Consider the following 15,297-nt stretch of genomic DNA (forward strand, 5'->3'; position numbering starts at 1 on the left):
GAAATGAACAAATTATTAAAATTTTCTATTTGGCCCTAGCCAGTTTGGCTCAGTGGATAGAGCATCGGTCTGCGGACTTAAGGGTCCCAGGTTCGATTCCAGTCAAGGGCATGTACCTTGGTTGCGGGCACATCCCCAGTGGGGGGTGTGCAGGAGGCAGGTGGTCGATGTTTCTCTCTCATCGATGTTTCTAACTCTCTTTCCCTCTCCCTTCCTCATTGTAAAAAAATCAATAAAATATATTTAAAAAAAAATAGTCTGATGTCTGGAATGGAATTACAAAAATGCTTTAAAAAAAATTTTTTTTTTTCGATTTGCCCAGAATCCATAGGCAAGTCATGTTGGTAAACAAATTTACCTTAAGATTAAAGGCTCTTTGAATCTCAAATAATTTGATCATTTAATACATTTTAAGATACTGTTACACACTGATATAAAAAACACTGTATCACATCAAGAAAAAGGCTTTTGAAAGCTGTGGGAACCTATATTTTTTAAACTTGTTAGATTTAAACTAATACCATTTCTCCATCATAAGTGAGACACTCCTGGAAAACACGGTCTAAGAAGACATTGGTCATGGTTGCTGTTCCATAACGGGAGAGTTCTTCTTTACTGAGCATACCGTTGTGATCCTTATCAAGATTCAAATACTGGCCTTGAGAAGAAAGATGATAAAAAGATAGTTGTGACCAAATAAAATTCTAATACAAAAGAATAAACACAAAGTTCTTTTTATTGGTTAGTATTTTGATTTTCAAAGTAATTATTTTACAGTAAAGGTAGTGAAATCATCCATCCCTGCAATCTCTATCAAAACCACTGTCGCCCTAGCCAGTTTGGCTCAGTGGATAGAGTGTTGGCCTGCGGACTAAAGAGTTCCAGCTTCGATTCTGGTCAAGGGCACATGCCTGGGTTGTGGGCTTGATTCCCCCAAGTAGAGGGTATGCAGGAGGCAACCAATCAATGAATCTCATCATTGATGTTTCTATCTCTATCTCTCTCCCTTCCTCTCTGAAATCAATAAAAAAATACATATTTTTACAAAATGTCCTTTGAACACCAATTAACTAAGGAATTAATAATTCAAATTTTAGTATTATGACAGGAACCTACCATATACCCTTAGGGCAGAAGGAGCAGAAAACCAATTTGTTTCTTGACTCTCCTTGGACAGTTCCTCATCCCTTAACTAAATGAACACAGAGACAATTAGAAGATAGCAACTGTCAAGTGATATAATTTATAAGTGGTTTAAAAAAACATTTACCTCCAATAAATCATCTAGGAAGCTGCATGCTAAAATATCTTGAATTTTTATCTTCCCTTTAAAGAACATAAAAAAAATACGATTACTTAATTGCACTTTAAAAACAAGAGCAATTTTATAAAGGTACTATTTTATAAGAACATTCAACCAATTGGTATTTTAAACCTTCTTAGCTCTTATGCTCCAAAGTCTTTAGTGCTATGAAAGGGGAGATGTGCAGGAAGTCTATATAATAAAAGCCTAAGCAACCATTACGGCGGAATTAACAGAATGACCGGTCACTATGATGCACACCGACCACCAGCGGGCAGATGCTCAACGCAGGAGCTGCCCCTGATGGTCAATGCGCTCCCACAGGGGGAGCGCCGCTCAGCCAGAAGCCAGGCTCATGGCTTGTGAAAACAGTGGCGGTAGCCTCTCCCGCCTCCGCCTACGGGGCAGCGCTAAGGAGCAGCGAGCCGAGTGGTAAGGAGCAGTGAGAAGGCGGGTGCTAAGGAGTGAGGGGTCCCGGACTGCGAGAGGGCACAAGCCGGGCTGAGGGGACTCCCCCCACAAAAAAACACAGTGCACGAATTTTGTGCACTGAGCCTCTAGTCCTATATAATAAAAGGCTAATATGCAAATTGTCCCCTTGGGAGTTTGACGGACCAGGAGTTCGACTGCCCGCTATGATGTGCACTGACCACGAGAGGGAAGTGCAGAACGAAGGAAAGCCCTGGCCAGCAGCCAGCAGCCAGGGGAAGGAAGGCCCCAGCCAGCAGCCAGCACCCTGGGGAAGGAAGGCCCTGATCGGCCCTGATCACTGGCCAGGCCTAGGGACCTTACCCGTGCACGAATTTCATGCACCGGGCCTCTAGTATTTAATTAAATCTCTACTTCATATGTCTACCTGTATACCCCAACTATGTAAATCCAATTGGTAAATTCTTTCTAAAATTACTTTGATAACTGATTCCTTAAAAAATTATGTTGAGTATTCTGTGGAGATGAAAATGATACAGCTAGTAATCAAACAAGGAGACTGTCTCCATTTTTCTTTGGCAGGTTCTGGAATAGGAAGCGATATAGAAGCATGGTTATGAGTAGAAGGATCAGAATTTAAATGCCACTTCTAGATATATAATCTAAGTCTCGGTGGCCTCACACATAAAATGTGGATAATAGTAATACCTTCCTTATGGAGATATGGGAAGGAATTGAAAGAATCAATGTATAATGCTTAGCATAGTACCTGGTACATAATAAATAGTCAAAACTGTTAGCTAGCCCTAGCTGGTTTGGCTCAGTGGATAGAGCATTGACCTGCAGACTGAAGGGTCCCAGGTTCAATTCCGGTCAAGGGCACATGGCCAGGTTCCAGACTTGATCCCCAGGAGGTAGCCAATCAATGGTTCTCTTTCCTCATTGATGTTTCTATCTCTCCCTCTCCCTCTCTGAAATTAATAAAAAAAGTTTTAAAAAAACCTGTTAGCTATTATTTCTGTAAAATTTTAAGGAAAAAGATATGTACTAGTATATTCCTATAATGGAGATGTTTAAAAAATCCTGTCAGCTATGACATACTATGATAGACTCATAGCTGAATTTTCAAGTATAGGAGACTTAAGGACTTTGATTTGGGCCTTCTGTCCCTTCCCCGGTCCCAGATACATATATTGAAGTCTTTTAAGTTTCAATAGGTTAGAACAGCAATCTGAGCTCCTATAGGATAGTTCACTTGAGAAAAAGAAAAATACATCCTGGCTAAATGGTTCTATCTCCCAATTCACAAATCTGATCAAAAAGCGTAATTCTCCATTATCTTACATATCAGAATAGCAAATTATCTACACTAATAAAAGAGAAACATGCAAATTAACCATCACTCCGCCACACCCACAAGCCATGCCCACAAACCAATTAGGAGCGAATATGCAAATTAACCCAACTAAGATGGCGGGCGGCAGCCATGGAGCTGGAGCAAGCAGGAGGCTTGGTTGCCCCAATGATGGAGGAAGCCAAGCTTCCCGCTTGCCGTGTTGGGCTCTGAGCTCCACTCAAAGCAACAAAGTTTCAATTATAGAAGTTAAATAAACTCCAGATACCTGCTTTCAGCCGGCCATGGCCACGGAGCTGGAGTGAGGAGGAGGCTTCCCTCCCACCCACCCTGGCCGGCTCTGAGCTCCTCTCGAGGCTACGAAGTTTCAATTATAGAAGGTAAATAAATCCAAGAATAAAAAAGAAAAAAAAAAGAAAAAAAGGAGAGGCTGGAGCTTCCATTGCTGGGAGGCTTGGCTAGCCTGAAAACAGCTCTCAACCCCTCACCCAGACTGGCCAGGCACCCCAGTGGGGACCCCCCACCCTAAAGGGGGTGTGGCCAGCCTGAAAACAGCCATCAGCCCCTCACCCAGACTGGCCAAACCTCCATGGGGTGAGGGTCACCACTGGGGGGGGGGGACCTGACCAGCCTGCAAACAGCCATCAGCCCTTCACCCAGGCTGGCCAGGCACCCCAGTGGGGACCCCCACCCTGAAGGGGGTGTGACCAGCCTGCAAACAGCCATCAGCCCCTCACCCAGGCTGGGCAGGCACCCTAGCAGGACCCCCACCCTGATCTTAGACACTCTTCAGGGCAAACTAGCCGGCCCCCACCCATGCACCAGGCCTCTATCCTATATAATACAAGGATAATATGCAAACTGACCCTAAAAGCAGAATGACTGGGAATGACTGGTCACTATAACACACACTGACCACCAGGGTGCAGACGCTCAATGCAGGAGCTGACCCCTGGTGGTCAGTGCGCTCCCACAGGGGCAGCTCTGCTCAGCCACAAGCCAGGCTGCCAGCTGCCAGTACAGCGGTGGTGGTGGGAGCCTCTCCCGCCTCTTCAGCAGCACTAAGGATGCCCGACTGCAGCTTAGGCCTGCTCCCCGCTGGCAAGTGGACATCCCCTGAGGGCTGCCGGGCTGCCAGAGGGATGTCTGACTGCCAGCTTGGGCCCAATCCCCCGAGGAGCGGGCCTAAGCCAGCAGGTGGATATCCTCTGAGGGGTCCCAGACTGTAAGAGGGCATAGGCCAGGCTGAGGGCCCCCCCCCGAGTGCACAAATTTTTGTGCACTGGTCCTCTAGTAGGAGATAAATAAATCCCAGATACCTGCTTCCAGCCCAAAAAGAGAGGCTAACAGCTTGGGTCGCTGGGGGGTTGGGGGTGGGGAGGGACGACACGGGGACGTGGCCAGCCTGAAAATGGCCATTAGCCCCTCACCTGCGCTGGCCAGGCACCCCGGCGCAACGCCCCAACCCTGAAGGGGCTGTGGCCAGCCTGCAAACAGCCATCAGCCCCTCACCCAAGCTGGCCAAGCAACCCAGTGGGGACCTCCACCCTGAAGGGGGTGTGGCCAGCCTGAAAACAGCCTTCAGCCCTCACCCATGCTGGCCACACCCCCATGGGGTGAGGGTCCCCGCTGGGGGCTTGGCCAGCCTGCAAACAGCCATCAGCCCCTCACCCAGGCTGGCCAGGCTACCCAGCGGGGTCCTCCACCCTGAAGGGGCTGTGGCCAGCCTGCAAACAGCCCTCAGCCCCTCACCCACGCTGGCCAGGCACCCCAGCGGGGATCGCTACCTTGAAGGGGGTGTGTCCAGCCTGAAAACGGCCCTCAGCCCCTCACCCAGGCTGGTCAGGAACCACAGCAGGACCCCGACCATGATCCGGGACACCCTTCAGGGCAACCCAGTCGGCCCCCACCCATGCACCAGGCCTCTATCCTATATAATAAAAGGGTAATATGCAAATTGACCCCAACGGCAGAACGACTGGTCACTATGACACACACTGACCACCAGGGGGCAGACGCTCAATGCAGGAGCTGCCCCCTGGTGGTCAGTGTGCTCCCACAGGGGGAGCTCTGCTCAGCCACAAGCCAGGCTGATGGCTGCCAGCACAGTGGTAGTGGTGGGAGCCTCTCCCGCCTCCTCAGCAGCACTAAGGATGTCTGACTGCAGCTTAGGCCTGCTTCCCACTGGCAAGTGGACATCCTCCAATGGCTCCTGGGCTGCCAGAGGGATGTCTGACTGCCAGCTTAGGCCCGATCCCCCAGGGAGCGGGCCTAAGACAGCAGGTGGACATCCCCTGTTGGGTCCCAGACTGCGAGAGGGCACAGGCCAGGCTGAGGGATCCCCCCGAGTGCACAAATTTTTGTGCACCAGACCTCTGGTATCAGAATAACTGGCTTCTTAGAACTAGAGAGAGTCATAAATTACCCAGTTCATACTTCATTTAGAGATGTTAAAAAAGAGAGCTTGCGTTACTGGGGGGCGTGGCCAGCCTGAAGACGGCCATCAGCCCCTGTTAGTTGAGATGATGTTAGGTGACATGCCACTGTCACACAGCTGGTTATGGTTAGTGCAAGTAAATCATAAAAGATCTTTATATATTAACTAGAGGCCCAGTGCACAAATTTGTGCACATTGAAAGGAAATTCATTAGAAGAAATATTTTAATATCGCTATTTGCTCTTTTTTTATAAGAGAAGTGTCAACCAAATTCATGATCGACAATGACAGGTGGAAACACATGTGTGCAACTGGCGCTAGCAAGAGCTTTATATATATAGAATAAACTTGCTTAATTAGATCTGCTTTCTGATTTAGCTAAACTTTTTCCAGCCCAGTGAAGCACCCCAACTTCTCTTTCAGGTAATTGTCAGCAACACAGCAGTAAATATCAACACTATGCAGATTATTATTGTAGATCACGCAGGGAGAACAAAGGGTAAAATATGTAACTGCAGCAGTGTTTGACTACATTCTGCACAGTGAGAAAACCTGAAGTCATTTTCAAGGTCCACCATTTCTTACTTCTTTTCATTCGGGTCAAGTTTCTAAGCTTTCTAAATCTCTGTTTTCTGGCTGATGAAAAGAAAATAGGATTCTACTGAGTCTCCTACCTACCTACTCCAGAACTTCTGTGAGGATCAAATGAGATGAGTCACATGAAAACGCTTCACATTTGGTTAAAGTGTAAAATGTTTGCACCTGGCCATAAAACTGAGCTGAAGAAACTCCAAGGAGGCTAGTTGCTAGGGAGGGGAAGTTGCTAGGCATTGCTATGTGACATCATTACCCAGCACCCACAGCCACCGTTTCTGGGCTGGGCTGGGTTGTGGGCAGCATTTTGTGCCATGGGGTCTCGGCGGTGTTGGCTGCAATTTGGTGGGCTGTCTCTCTGGGGTGGTGGTGGGGCCTGGGTCCTACTTGAGGGAAGCTGAGTGTTGCTTTGTTGGCACCAGGTATGCAGTGCCATTTCTTTGTAAATGGCCAGTGCACGTCATGGCAGCTCCTGTGTTGAACATCTGCCCCTGGCTGTCAGTGTGTGTCATAGCAACCGGTCAGATGGTTGGAGGGACACTTAGCATATTAGCCTTTTATATATATAGATGGTAATGACATGTTGGGAAAATAAAAAATGACATTTCAAGACTTTTCTCTAGTTGAGATTTAAAAGTAATATTTTTATAATATCTAAGTTAGATAAGATTTTATTTTACCTGTTCTTAGAGGGTCCAAAAAGAAAAAGAATTTCCTAACAGCTGTACAAACATAAAAGGAATAAAAAGATTTTTCCAGCCCGTCTAATTGTGGCAAAGTAGGGATAAGTTCCAATATGTAGTTTTCTAAATCCTGAAAGATGAAAACAAAATAAAACTTTAAAGTCTGATCTTGTTTCTTCATTACATACTGGAATATAATTTTAGTTCTAAAAATTGTTCAACATTAATACTAATTCATAACTAGCTTAGTAGTTTGTATTAAATTTATTCTTATTCATTTATTTCTTATTTAAATTTTAACATATTTTTGAATAGGTGATGCATCCTACATAGTTCCAAATTCAAAAGGAACAAGAGTATTAGTTGGAAAGTTTTCTTCTCACCTATTTCCTCAGAAGTAACCTATATTATCAGCTTCTGATGTATTTTTCCAAAGATAACTGATGCACATACCAGCCAATACATACACAGTGTATATGTATATTTCCTTTCCTCTTTAACACAGAATATCGAAGCATACCATGCAAATTCCTCTGTATTTTGCTTGTATCACTTAACACTATACTTTGCAGTCATTCCACATTGGCTCTCAAAGAGCTTCTATTATTTAAAAAAAAAAAAAAAAAAGCTATGGTGCTCTGACCAGTGGGTTAGTTGGTTAGAGCATTGTCCTGTACACCAAAAGGTTGTGAGTTCAATTCCCAGTCAGGGCACAAACCTAGGTCACGGGTTCAATCCCCAATCAGGGCGTGAACAGGAGGCAATTGATGTTTCTCTCTTCCTTCCTCTCTCTTTCAAAAATCAATAAAAATATACCCTTGGTGAGAATTAAAAAATATTTCAGATGTATCATAATCTATTTAGTCTTCTATTGATGGACATTTAGGTTATTTATAATCTTCTGCAACACTAAAAACATACTATAGTGGCTAAGCAAATTTTTCATTCATAGATATGGAAGAATAATATGATATAATCTATGTAAGTGGATTGCTGTGTCAAAACATATGCATATTTATAATTTTGACAGATATTGATATGGTAAACTGCCCACCCCTCCATAAAGGCTACATCCATTTTATACTCCCACCACCAACGGGAGGCTATATTAACAGTTCCCAAATTGTGCCCCAGGAGTGCTACATTGAACTCACAGGGATGCAGCAGGATGTGGTATTTTAGCAACATTTGCCAGACACTGCATGAGCTATGGCTCAGGGAAGTTCACAGTTTCAACATTAGTTTTAAATATATATTCCTTTTGATTACATCAATCTTAGCAAAGCTAGGTTCTTGATGGTTGCTGTAATAAAGCAAGTGCCACAGGAAAATCAGTGTGAGAGAGGAACTGAGGATGATTGTGTCAAATCTAATTCCCAGGTTCAGTGGCTGTACAGTGCTCCCTGGGAATTGTTCTTTAATAATGACCTAAAAATATTTTTTTTAACTTAAGTGTATTATTCTTTTCAAAAGACTTAATAGAATTAAGTTTAATGAATGCTTTTATTGTTCAGAACTGATTAATAAATGGAACATAGTTTTTAGGTATTTCTTCTGGTATAGAGGTTCTATGAAAAATCTACTGAGACAATAAGGGTACTGAAAATTGAAAAAGTTTGGGGAAACCATGGCCTATTTTACATTCCTTCATTACAAGCATTATCAAACTTCTCCTTTTAAACATTTTTTTTTTACTGAATTTTAGAGAGGAAGGTAGAGGGAAAGAGAGAAAAACATGGATGTGAGAGCAAAACACCAGCCAACTGGTTGCCTCTTGCACACCCTTGGCCGGGGATTGAGCCTGCAACCTAGGCATGTGCCCTGACTGGGAATTCGACCCGCAACCTGTAGGTGCACAGGACAATGCTCAACCAACTGAGCCACACCAGCCAAGGTATTATCAAACCTTTTGATCTATGCTAATCTGATGGGTGAAAGATGATATTTCCATGTAGATCTATTTGACATTTATCTTATTATGTGAACTTAAGATTTTTTTCTATGATTAAGAAACATTTGTAGCTCTTCCCCAAAGCGCCCATAGGTGACCCCTGAAGATGGTTCACTATTCGCTAGACCCAGAAAACCCCACGAAATCATGCAAATCAAGAAGCTCCAACCTCCGTGTTCACTTCAAGAACACGCGTGAAACTGCCCAGGCCATCAAGGGCATGCACATTCGAAAGGCCACCTAGTACCTGAAGGACGTCACTCTGAAGAAGCAGTGCGTGCCATTCCGCCGCTACCACGGTGGCGTTGGTAGGTGCGCCCAGGCAAAACAGTGGGGCTGGACACAGGGTCGGTGGCCCAAAAAGAGTGCTGAATTTTTGCTGCACATGCTTAAAAATGCTGAGAGCAATGCTGACTTAAGAGTTTAGATGTAGACTCTCTGGTCACTGAGCGAGCACATTCAGGTGAACAAAGCTCCCAAGATACGGCGTAGAACCTACAGAGCTCACGGGCGGGTTCACCCATACATGAGCTCTCCCGCCCACATTGAGATGATCCTCACTGAGAAGGAGCGGATTGTTCCTAAACCAGAAGAGGAGGTTGCACAGAAGAAAAAGATATCTCAGAAGAAACTGAAGAAACAAAAACTTATGGCCCGGGTGTAAATTCAGCATAAAGTAAATCTAAGTAAAAGTAAAAAAAAAAAAAAAAAAAGAAACATTTGTAGTTTGCTCTCTGCAAAATACACTCACTCCTTTGCCCAGTTTTGCATCGACTTAGCACCCGTCTAATTTTGTGTGTCCAAAATATATAGCAAATTAATTCATTACTGGATTTTTCTACAGCATCACACTGGTCTGGGCCACTATCATCTCTCACCTGGACTACTGCAGTAGCCTAAATATGCCTTCTTTCATTCTATCCTTACAACCCATTCTACACACACCCACAGTGATGTTTTAAAATGTAAATCATATTCTGACAGATTCAGCTTACAACTTCTAATGGCATCCCATCAGTCTCAAATAAAATTCTAACTCCTTACCATGGCCCTAAAAGGCCCATGTGGTCCCTGCTTACTTTCCCAACTCAACTCCTTATTACTCTAACCATTGCTCATACGCTCTAGCCATACTGGCTTCATTCAGTTCCAAAACAGATCAGATTTAACTTTGCCTTGGGGACACTGACCCTACTGTTTCCCCTTTATTACATTTTCATAAGGCTGATTTCTTTCTCATCTTTCACAGCTAAAATTCAATCACTCTTTCAAAAAAGCACCCCTTTCATCTTATCTAAAATAACCCAACCTCAATCATACTCTTTCCCATTCTCTATATTTTCACCATAGAACTTGTCATTATTTGAAATTATCTTGCTTATAATTTAGTGTCTGCCTCCCTACTCTGCTAGAAAAAGCTACATAAGAGTAAGGCTTAGAATAGTACTTAGAACAGCTCTGGTCCATTGTTCAGTGGTTAGAGCATCATCCCGCAGATTGAAGGGTCCCAAGTTCAATTACTGGTCAAGGGCACGTACCTCGGTTGTGGGTTCACACCCCGTCCCTGATTGGGGTGTGTGCAGGATGCAATCAGTCGTTACTGTCTCTCACATCGATGTTTCTCTCTCTTTCTCTCCCCTCCTCCTCCCTCCCTTACACTCCCTCTAAAAGTCAATGGAAAAAATATCCTCAGGTGAGGATAAAGAAAAGAATAGCACTTAGCACAAATTAGGTGTTTGTTAAGTGCTTATTTAGTAAGATTTAGTAAGTGAATGAAAGTTTGCCCAAACTACTCAAATTACAGATGCTGGTTCTGGAAACTACTGTATTTTAAGTGAAGATACATGATCTGGTTTCAAAAGGCAAAGTGCCCAGGGCATAAGAAATATTTCTTTGCTTTGAGAGAAGGGAAAATTATTCCCTTTTAAACACAACTACAGAGATGTACTGTTGTTTTCTCTCCCCTCCCTTCATCCCTGTTTCAATTTTTGTTTCCATTCCTGGAAAGAGGCAAGCAAAAGGAAGTGTGTCTTTTAAAAAAAAAAAAAAAAGATCCCAATGTATTCTTATTGCTTTTTAGAGAAAGAGGAAGGGAGAGGGAGAGAGGGTAAGGAGAGAGAGAGGAGAGAGGAAAGAAAGAGAGAGAAACATCAATGTGTCACATCCAACCAGGGGTTGATCTTGCAACCTGGAGGTGTGACTGGGAATCAAACCTTTGACCTTTTGGTGCATGGGACAATACTCAACCAACTACTGAGCAATACTGGCCAGGGCAAGGAAGTGTGTCTTGTAAACCAACTAACTGCTGACAAGAATTATTAGAGCTATAAAACTACTCTAGTATCTGATCTGAGAAAGTATCAATAGGTGGCTAATATGTCTTCATTGCTAGAGAGAGATGGATAAAAGAACCTTTTTAAAAAATAATTATTTTTTAATCCTCACCTGAGGATATGTTTTTATTGATTTTAAAGAGAGAGGGGGAGAGAAAAACATTGATGTGAGAAACATCATTCAGTTGCCTCCTGCATGTTTCATAAACTGCGGATCAAACCTGCAACCTTTTGGTGTATGGGTCGATGCTCCAACCAACTGATCCACCCAGCCAGGGCAAAGCAAGAACCTTTTCTTGTCAAGTTGATCTGAATCTTAAAGTTCAAGAACTGTACTGTGTCCCTAGCAAGGTTTTTGTTTTGTTTTGATCGTTTATTGATTTTTAGAGAGAGAGGAAGGGTGAGGGAGAGAGAAACATTGGCTGCCTCCCACACGCGTCCTGACCAGGAATTGAGCCTGCAACCCGGCCATGTGCCCTGACCGGGAATTGAACCAGCAACCTTTCAGTGCATGGGATGATGCCCAACCAACTGAGCCACACTAGCCAGGGCCTCAGAAAGGTTTTCAAGTGTAAATGTTCAGTATGAGCTAACATTCTATCTACAGAAATCTGGACAAAAAAGACACTAAAATATTATAACAGGAAACAAACTATAACAGGGAATTTGTCTTAAAATCTAATATTAATTTATATTTATTTAAGCAATTAATTAACCTGTTTCATATTTATGCTTAACTCCCTGCCCCTTTCCCTGACAACCCTAAAAAGCACTCTGTATGTGGTGGGAAAAGCCTGAGCTGAAAAGAAGCATGAACATATCATTTAGATTCCTGCACTCAGAAGCAGCAGAGCCATTTAGATCATGAGACTATGATTCTCTATTGATAACCTGGCCTAACTACTTTAATACCTAGTGGTATTAATTACCAAACAGCCTCTTGGTAACTGACGTTAAACCCAAACCTATTGGTGGGAAGACAGTCACATTATTTTTCTCTTATATATTTCCTATAAGAGGAAAAATTCCTAGCTTTTACATTTTAAAACAGTCATACACTGATAACACTCATGAATAATCACAAGTTTTTCACTGTTTCTTCAATGATTTTAATCCTATTAAAACACTACATTCTTATTTTCTCCTATTAAAAGCTTTTTCTCTAAAGACTAGAGAAAAGAATCTAAAAATGAATTTTTGTGGTCAATATACATTTAAAAGGTTTTTTACTAACATGTTATTTGTAAAAACAAACAAAAACAGAGATACAAACAAAAAAAGTACCATCTGTAATTCCAACACCCAGTGGTAACCACTCTTAACATTTTCATGTCTATCATAGTTATTAAAGTAGATTAATACTTACAGATTCCCGAAGGTATCCTTGTCCTGCAACATCATATAAACTGAGTCCTATTCTTGTTTGATGAAGCCAAACTGACAATAAACAAGAAAATGAAATGTAATTACTAAGTGCTATTCTTTAGCATATATAAGGACAAAAGGAGATAAAGAGCTATATCAGAGGGACAAGCTAATATCTTTATGAACATCTTTATTCTCACTCATATTACTTATTTGTTAACCCTAAAATTGTTCGAAATGAAACAAAAACCTACCAGAGAATTAATGGCAGATATCAACAATTCTGCAATGCCTAATGTGATAATAAAGTTGATGCCCTTGAGGATATTGTTCTTATTAAACTTGTCATTCCACCAAACAGGGACAGCGAGTGCAATGTTATGCTTTTAACAAGCTGTTTTTATTCTACGGCGGTTAACTATTGCCACCAAATTAAAGATGATATACATATACATAAGACTTGACAGATCATTATGGAACTTATAGGAATCATACAACTCCAGCTGTTGGGTAAAAACTCTTTGAAACTCATACTACAGTTGTGAGTTTGAAACTATCTTCTCAGGCAGCTCAAACCATGTTGGTGAAATAAAATTACCAGTGAATTAAAATAATTTCAAATTACCACACATTAAAACTCTTGGTTCGGCTTTTGATATATCTAGATAGTTATTATCTTTAAGATGTGAGGTTTTTGTTTTGTTTTTCTTTTTATAATGACGAACTCAAATCTATGGCAGAAAATCTCAGTTCTAGTAGTTCTAGGAGAGAATCATACTAGGAAAAAAAAATCTTGTTCAAAAGGCAAGAAAATCTGCTTTTCAAACTTACTAAGAGAGTTGTTTTGCACAGGAGGGATACTCTAAAAGCAGGGACCAAAACCCTACTTGATTCCCAGGTAGGGAGAGCACAATGAAAATGAAATCACCTTTTCTCATGACATAATTAAAGAACTGCATGATGGAAATTCTTCCATAAGAATCTGTATGAAGGAGTTTAGCAAAGACTTTTGCTGTGAAAAATTGCCTAGGGAAAGGAAATAAGGATTAAAATCATCTGCTATGTAACATAAAAATTACTTCTATATAAATTAGCAAACAACAGCATAAATTCAAACAATTAAAAATCAAAGTAGTGAAAAAACAGTGAGAATTATAGTTCAAAAATATTGTCCTACTTCTTTACATTCTCTTGTCTTAAGAATGAAGGCCCAGGCAGAGCAGCATCGAATAGACTGTCAAACTACAGCTGGGGAAGCTGGGGAAGGTTGGGGGGTGGGGGGGCGGGGGTAAGATATCAACTGAAGGACTTGTATGCATGCATATAAGCATAACCAATGGACAAAAGACAGTGGGGGATAGGGGAGGCTGAGGGAATTTCAAGGGGGGGGGGGGAAGGAGACATATGTAATACTCTTTGTAATACTTTAAGCAATAAAACAAAATTTTAAAAAATAAGAACTGAAAAAAAAAAATGAAGGCCTATAGTGTTATGTCATATTTCTTTTAATGAATTCATACCAATATAATTCTCTTTACTAAATTTTTTAAACTTCATTAATAACTCAAAATTGACTCAAATTGTCATACCACTGACTTAAATTTTCATCAACATTTGAGGTATTTAAAATGCTTAATGAAATATATCCCTTTATTAAAAACTACAGGCCTGGTGCACAATATTCGTGCACGGGTGCAGTCCCTAAGCCTGGCTGGCGATCTAAGCGCAAGTGTCTGGTGTGGAAGGGCAGGTCCCAACTGACCTCTGGGCCCTGGGCAGCACCTGGACCCCTGAGTCCCCGTGCCCCACTCCGCCTGAGTCATCGGACCCTGCCCAGCTCCCTCAGCGCCTAGGAACCGCTGCTGGTCGCAGTCTGCAGGGCGATCAGCGGGGCGATTGGGCCCCGCTTTGCACCCACCTTGGCCTGGTGCCACCTGCTCACCTGCTCCACCATCCCACTGTGGTCCCGCTCTTGTCAGGGCCCATTGGGGAACGGCAGCACCTCCACTGCCAGTGCCACCAACACCCACCATGTTCTGGGACACCCCCTAGTGGTAACTGCATGTCATAAGGAGTGGTCAAATTCCAGGTCAAGGGGACAATTTGCATATTAGGCTTTTATTATATAGGATATTATTCTTACTTGCACTTTGGTCCAGCTTTCTCACCAACTTTCAAAAAATTTTCATAATTAATCATTGCTTCCTCTCCAATCATAGGTGGTGTCTGGTGCTTGTCCAGCAAAAACCATAAGTTCTTATAAGAATTGCAAAAATGGAGATTTATAGTTAACAGAAAAAAACTTAAAGGCATAGTTAAATATGTTATTTACATTAAATCAGTGGTTCTCAACCTTGGCTGCACATTAGAATCACCTGGGAATCTTTTTAAAATCCTAATTTCCGGGCTTCATCCTCCAGAAATTCTGTTTCTTTGTTACTAATGTTGTGGCCCCACCTCATAACAAAGAAACAGAATTTCCGGAGGATGAGGCCCAGAAATCAGGATTTTAAAAAGATTCCAGGTGATTCTAATGTGCAGCCAAGGTTGAGAATCACTGCATTAATTGATAGTCTGATAGTAGAGTTAATATTAAGATGAATCTCATCCCCTATTATTCTTCTGATTAATTAATAACAATAAAAATAGACATATACATTGCCTCTTTAATCTACATTACTATATACTTAGATATTGTTATGCCTACTTTACAGATGAGAATTGAAGCACAAAAATGTTAAGTACATTGCCCAAAATCACAGAGCAGGGCTGGGATTTGAACCCCTGCAGTTTGACTCTACAGTAGGGGTTTCTCAACTTTATCCTTCCATCAGAATCACCTAGGGAC

The 15,297-nt window shown here is 42.2% G+C and overlaps 1 protein-coding gene and 1 pseudogene across 3 annotated transcripts in view; one reads left to right on the forward strand and one right to left on the reverse strand.

The window, feature by feature from the left end:
• Positions 1-15,297, reverse strand: part of PPP2R3C (protein phosphatase 2 regulatory subunit B''gamma) — a 28,833-nt gene that overhangs the window by 5,236 nt on the left and 8,300 nt on the right. For 2 of the 3 annotated variants that reach the window (XM_059710610.1, XM_059710614.1), the window contains exons 4-10: positions 14,593-14,705; positions 13,378-13,475; positions 12,451-12,521; positions 6,798-6,930; positions 1,271-1,326; positions 1,117-1,192; positions 522-658 (exon numbers count right to left, since the gene is read on the reverse strand). In XM_059710610.1, coding sequence (XP_059566593.1) covers positions 522-658; positions 1,117-1,192; positions 1,271-1,326; positions 6,798-6,930; positions 12,451-12,521; positions 13,378-13,475; positions 14,593-14,705 — 684 coding nt within the window. The remainder of the gene's footprint in view (positions 1-521; positions 659-1,116; positions 1,193-1,270; positions 1,327-6,797; positions 6,931-12,450; positions 12,522-13,377; positions 13,476-14,592; positions 14,706-15,297) is intronic. The other variant, XM_059710617.1, reaches the window with a different exon arrangement.
• Positions 8,828-9,468, forward strand: LOC132241715 (large ribosomal subunit protein uL22-like; annotated as a pseudogene).

The sequence above is a fragment of the Myotis daubentonii genome, chromosome 1 (assembly GCF_963259705.1).
Source record: "Myotis daubentonii chromosome 1, mMyoDau2.1, whole genome shotgun sequence".
In the NCBI taxonomy this organism is placed as follows: Eukaryota; Metazoa; Chordata; class Mammalia; order Chiroptera; family Vespertilionidae; genus Myotis; species Myotis daubentonii.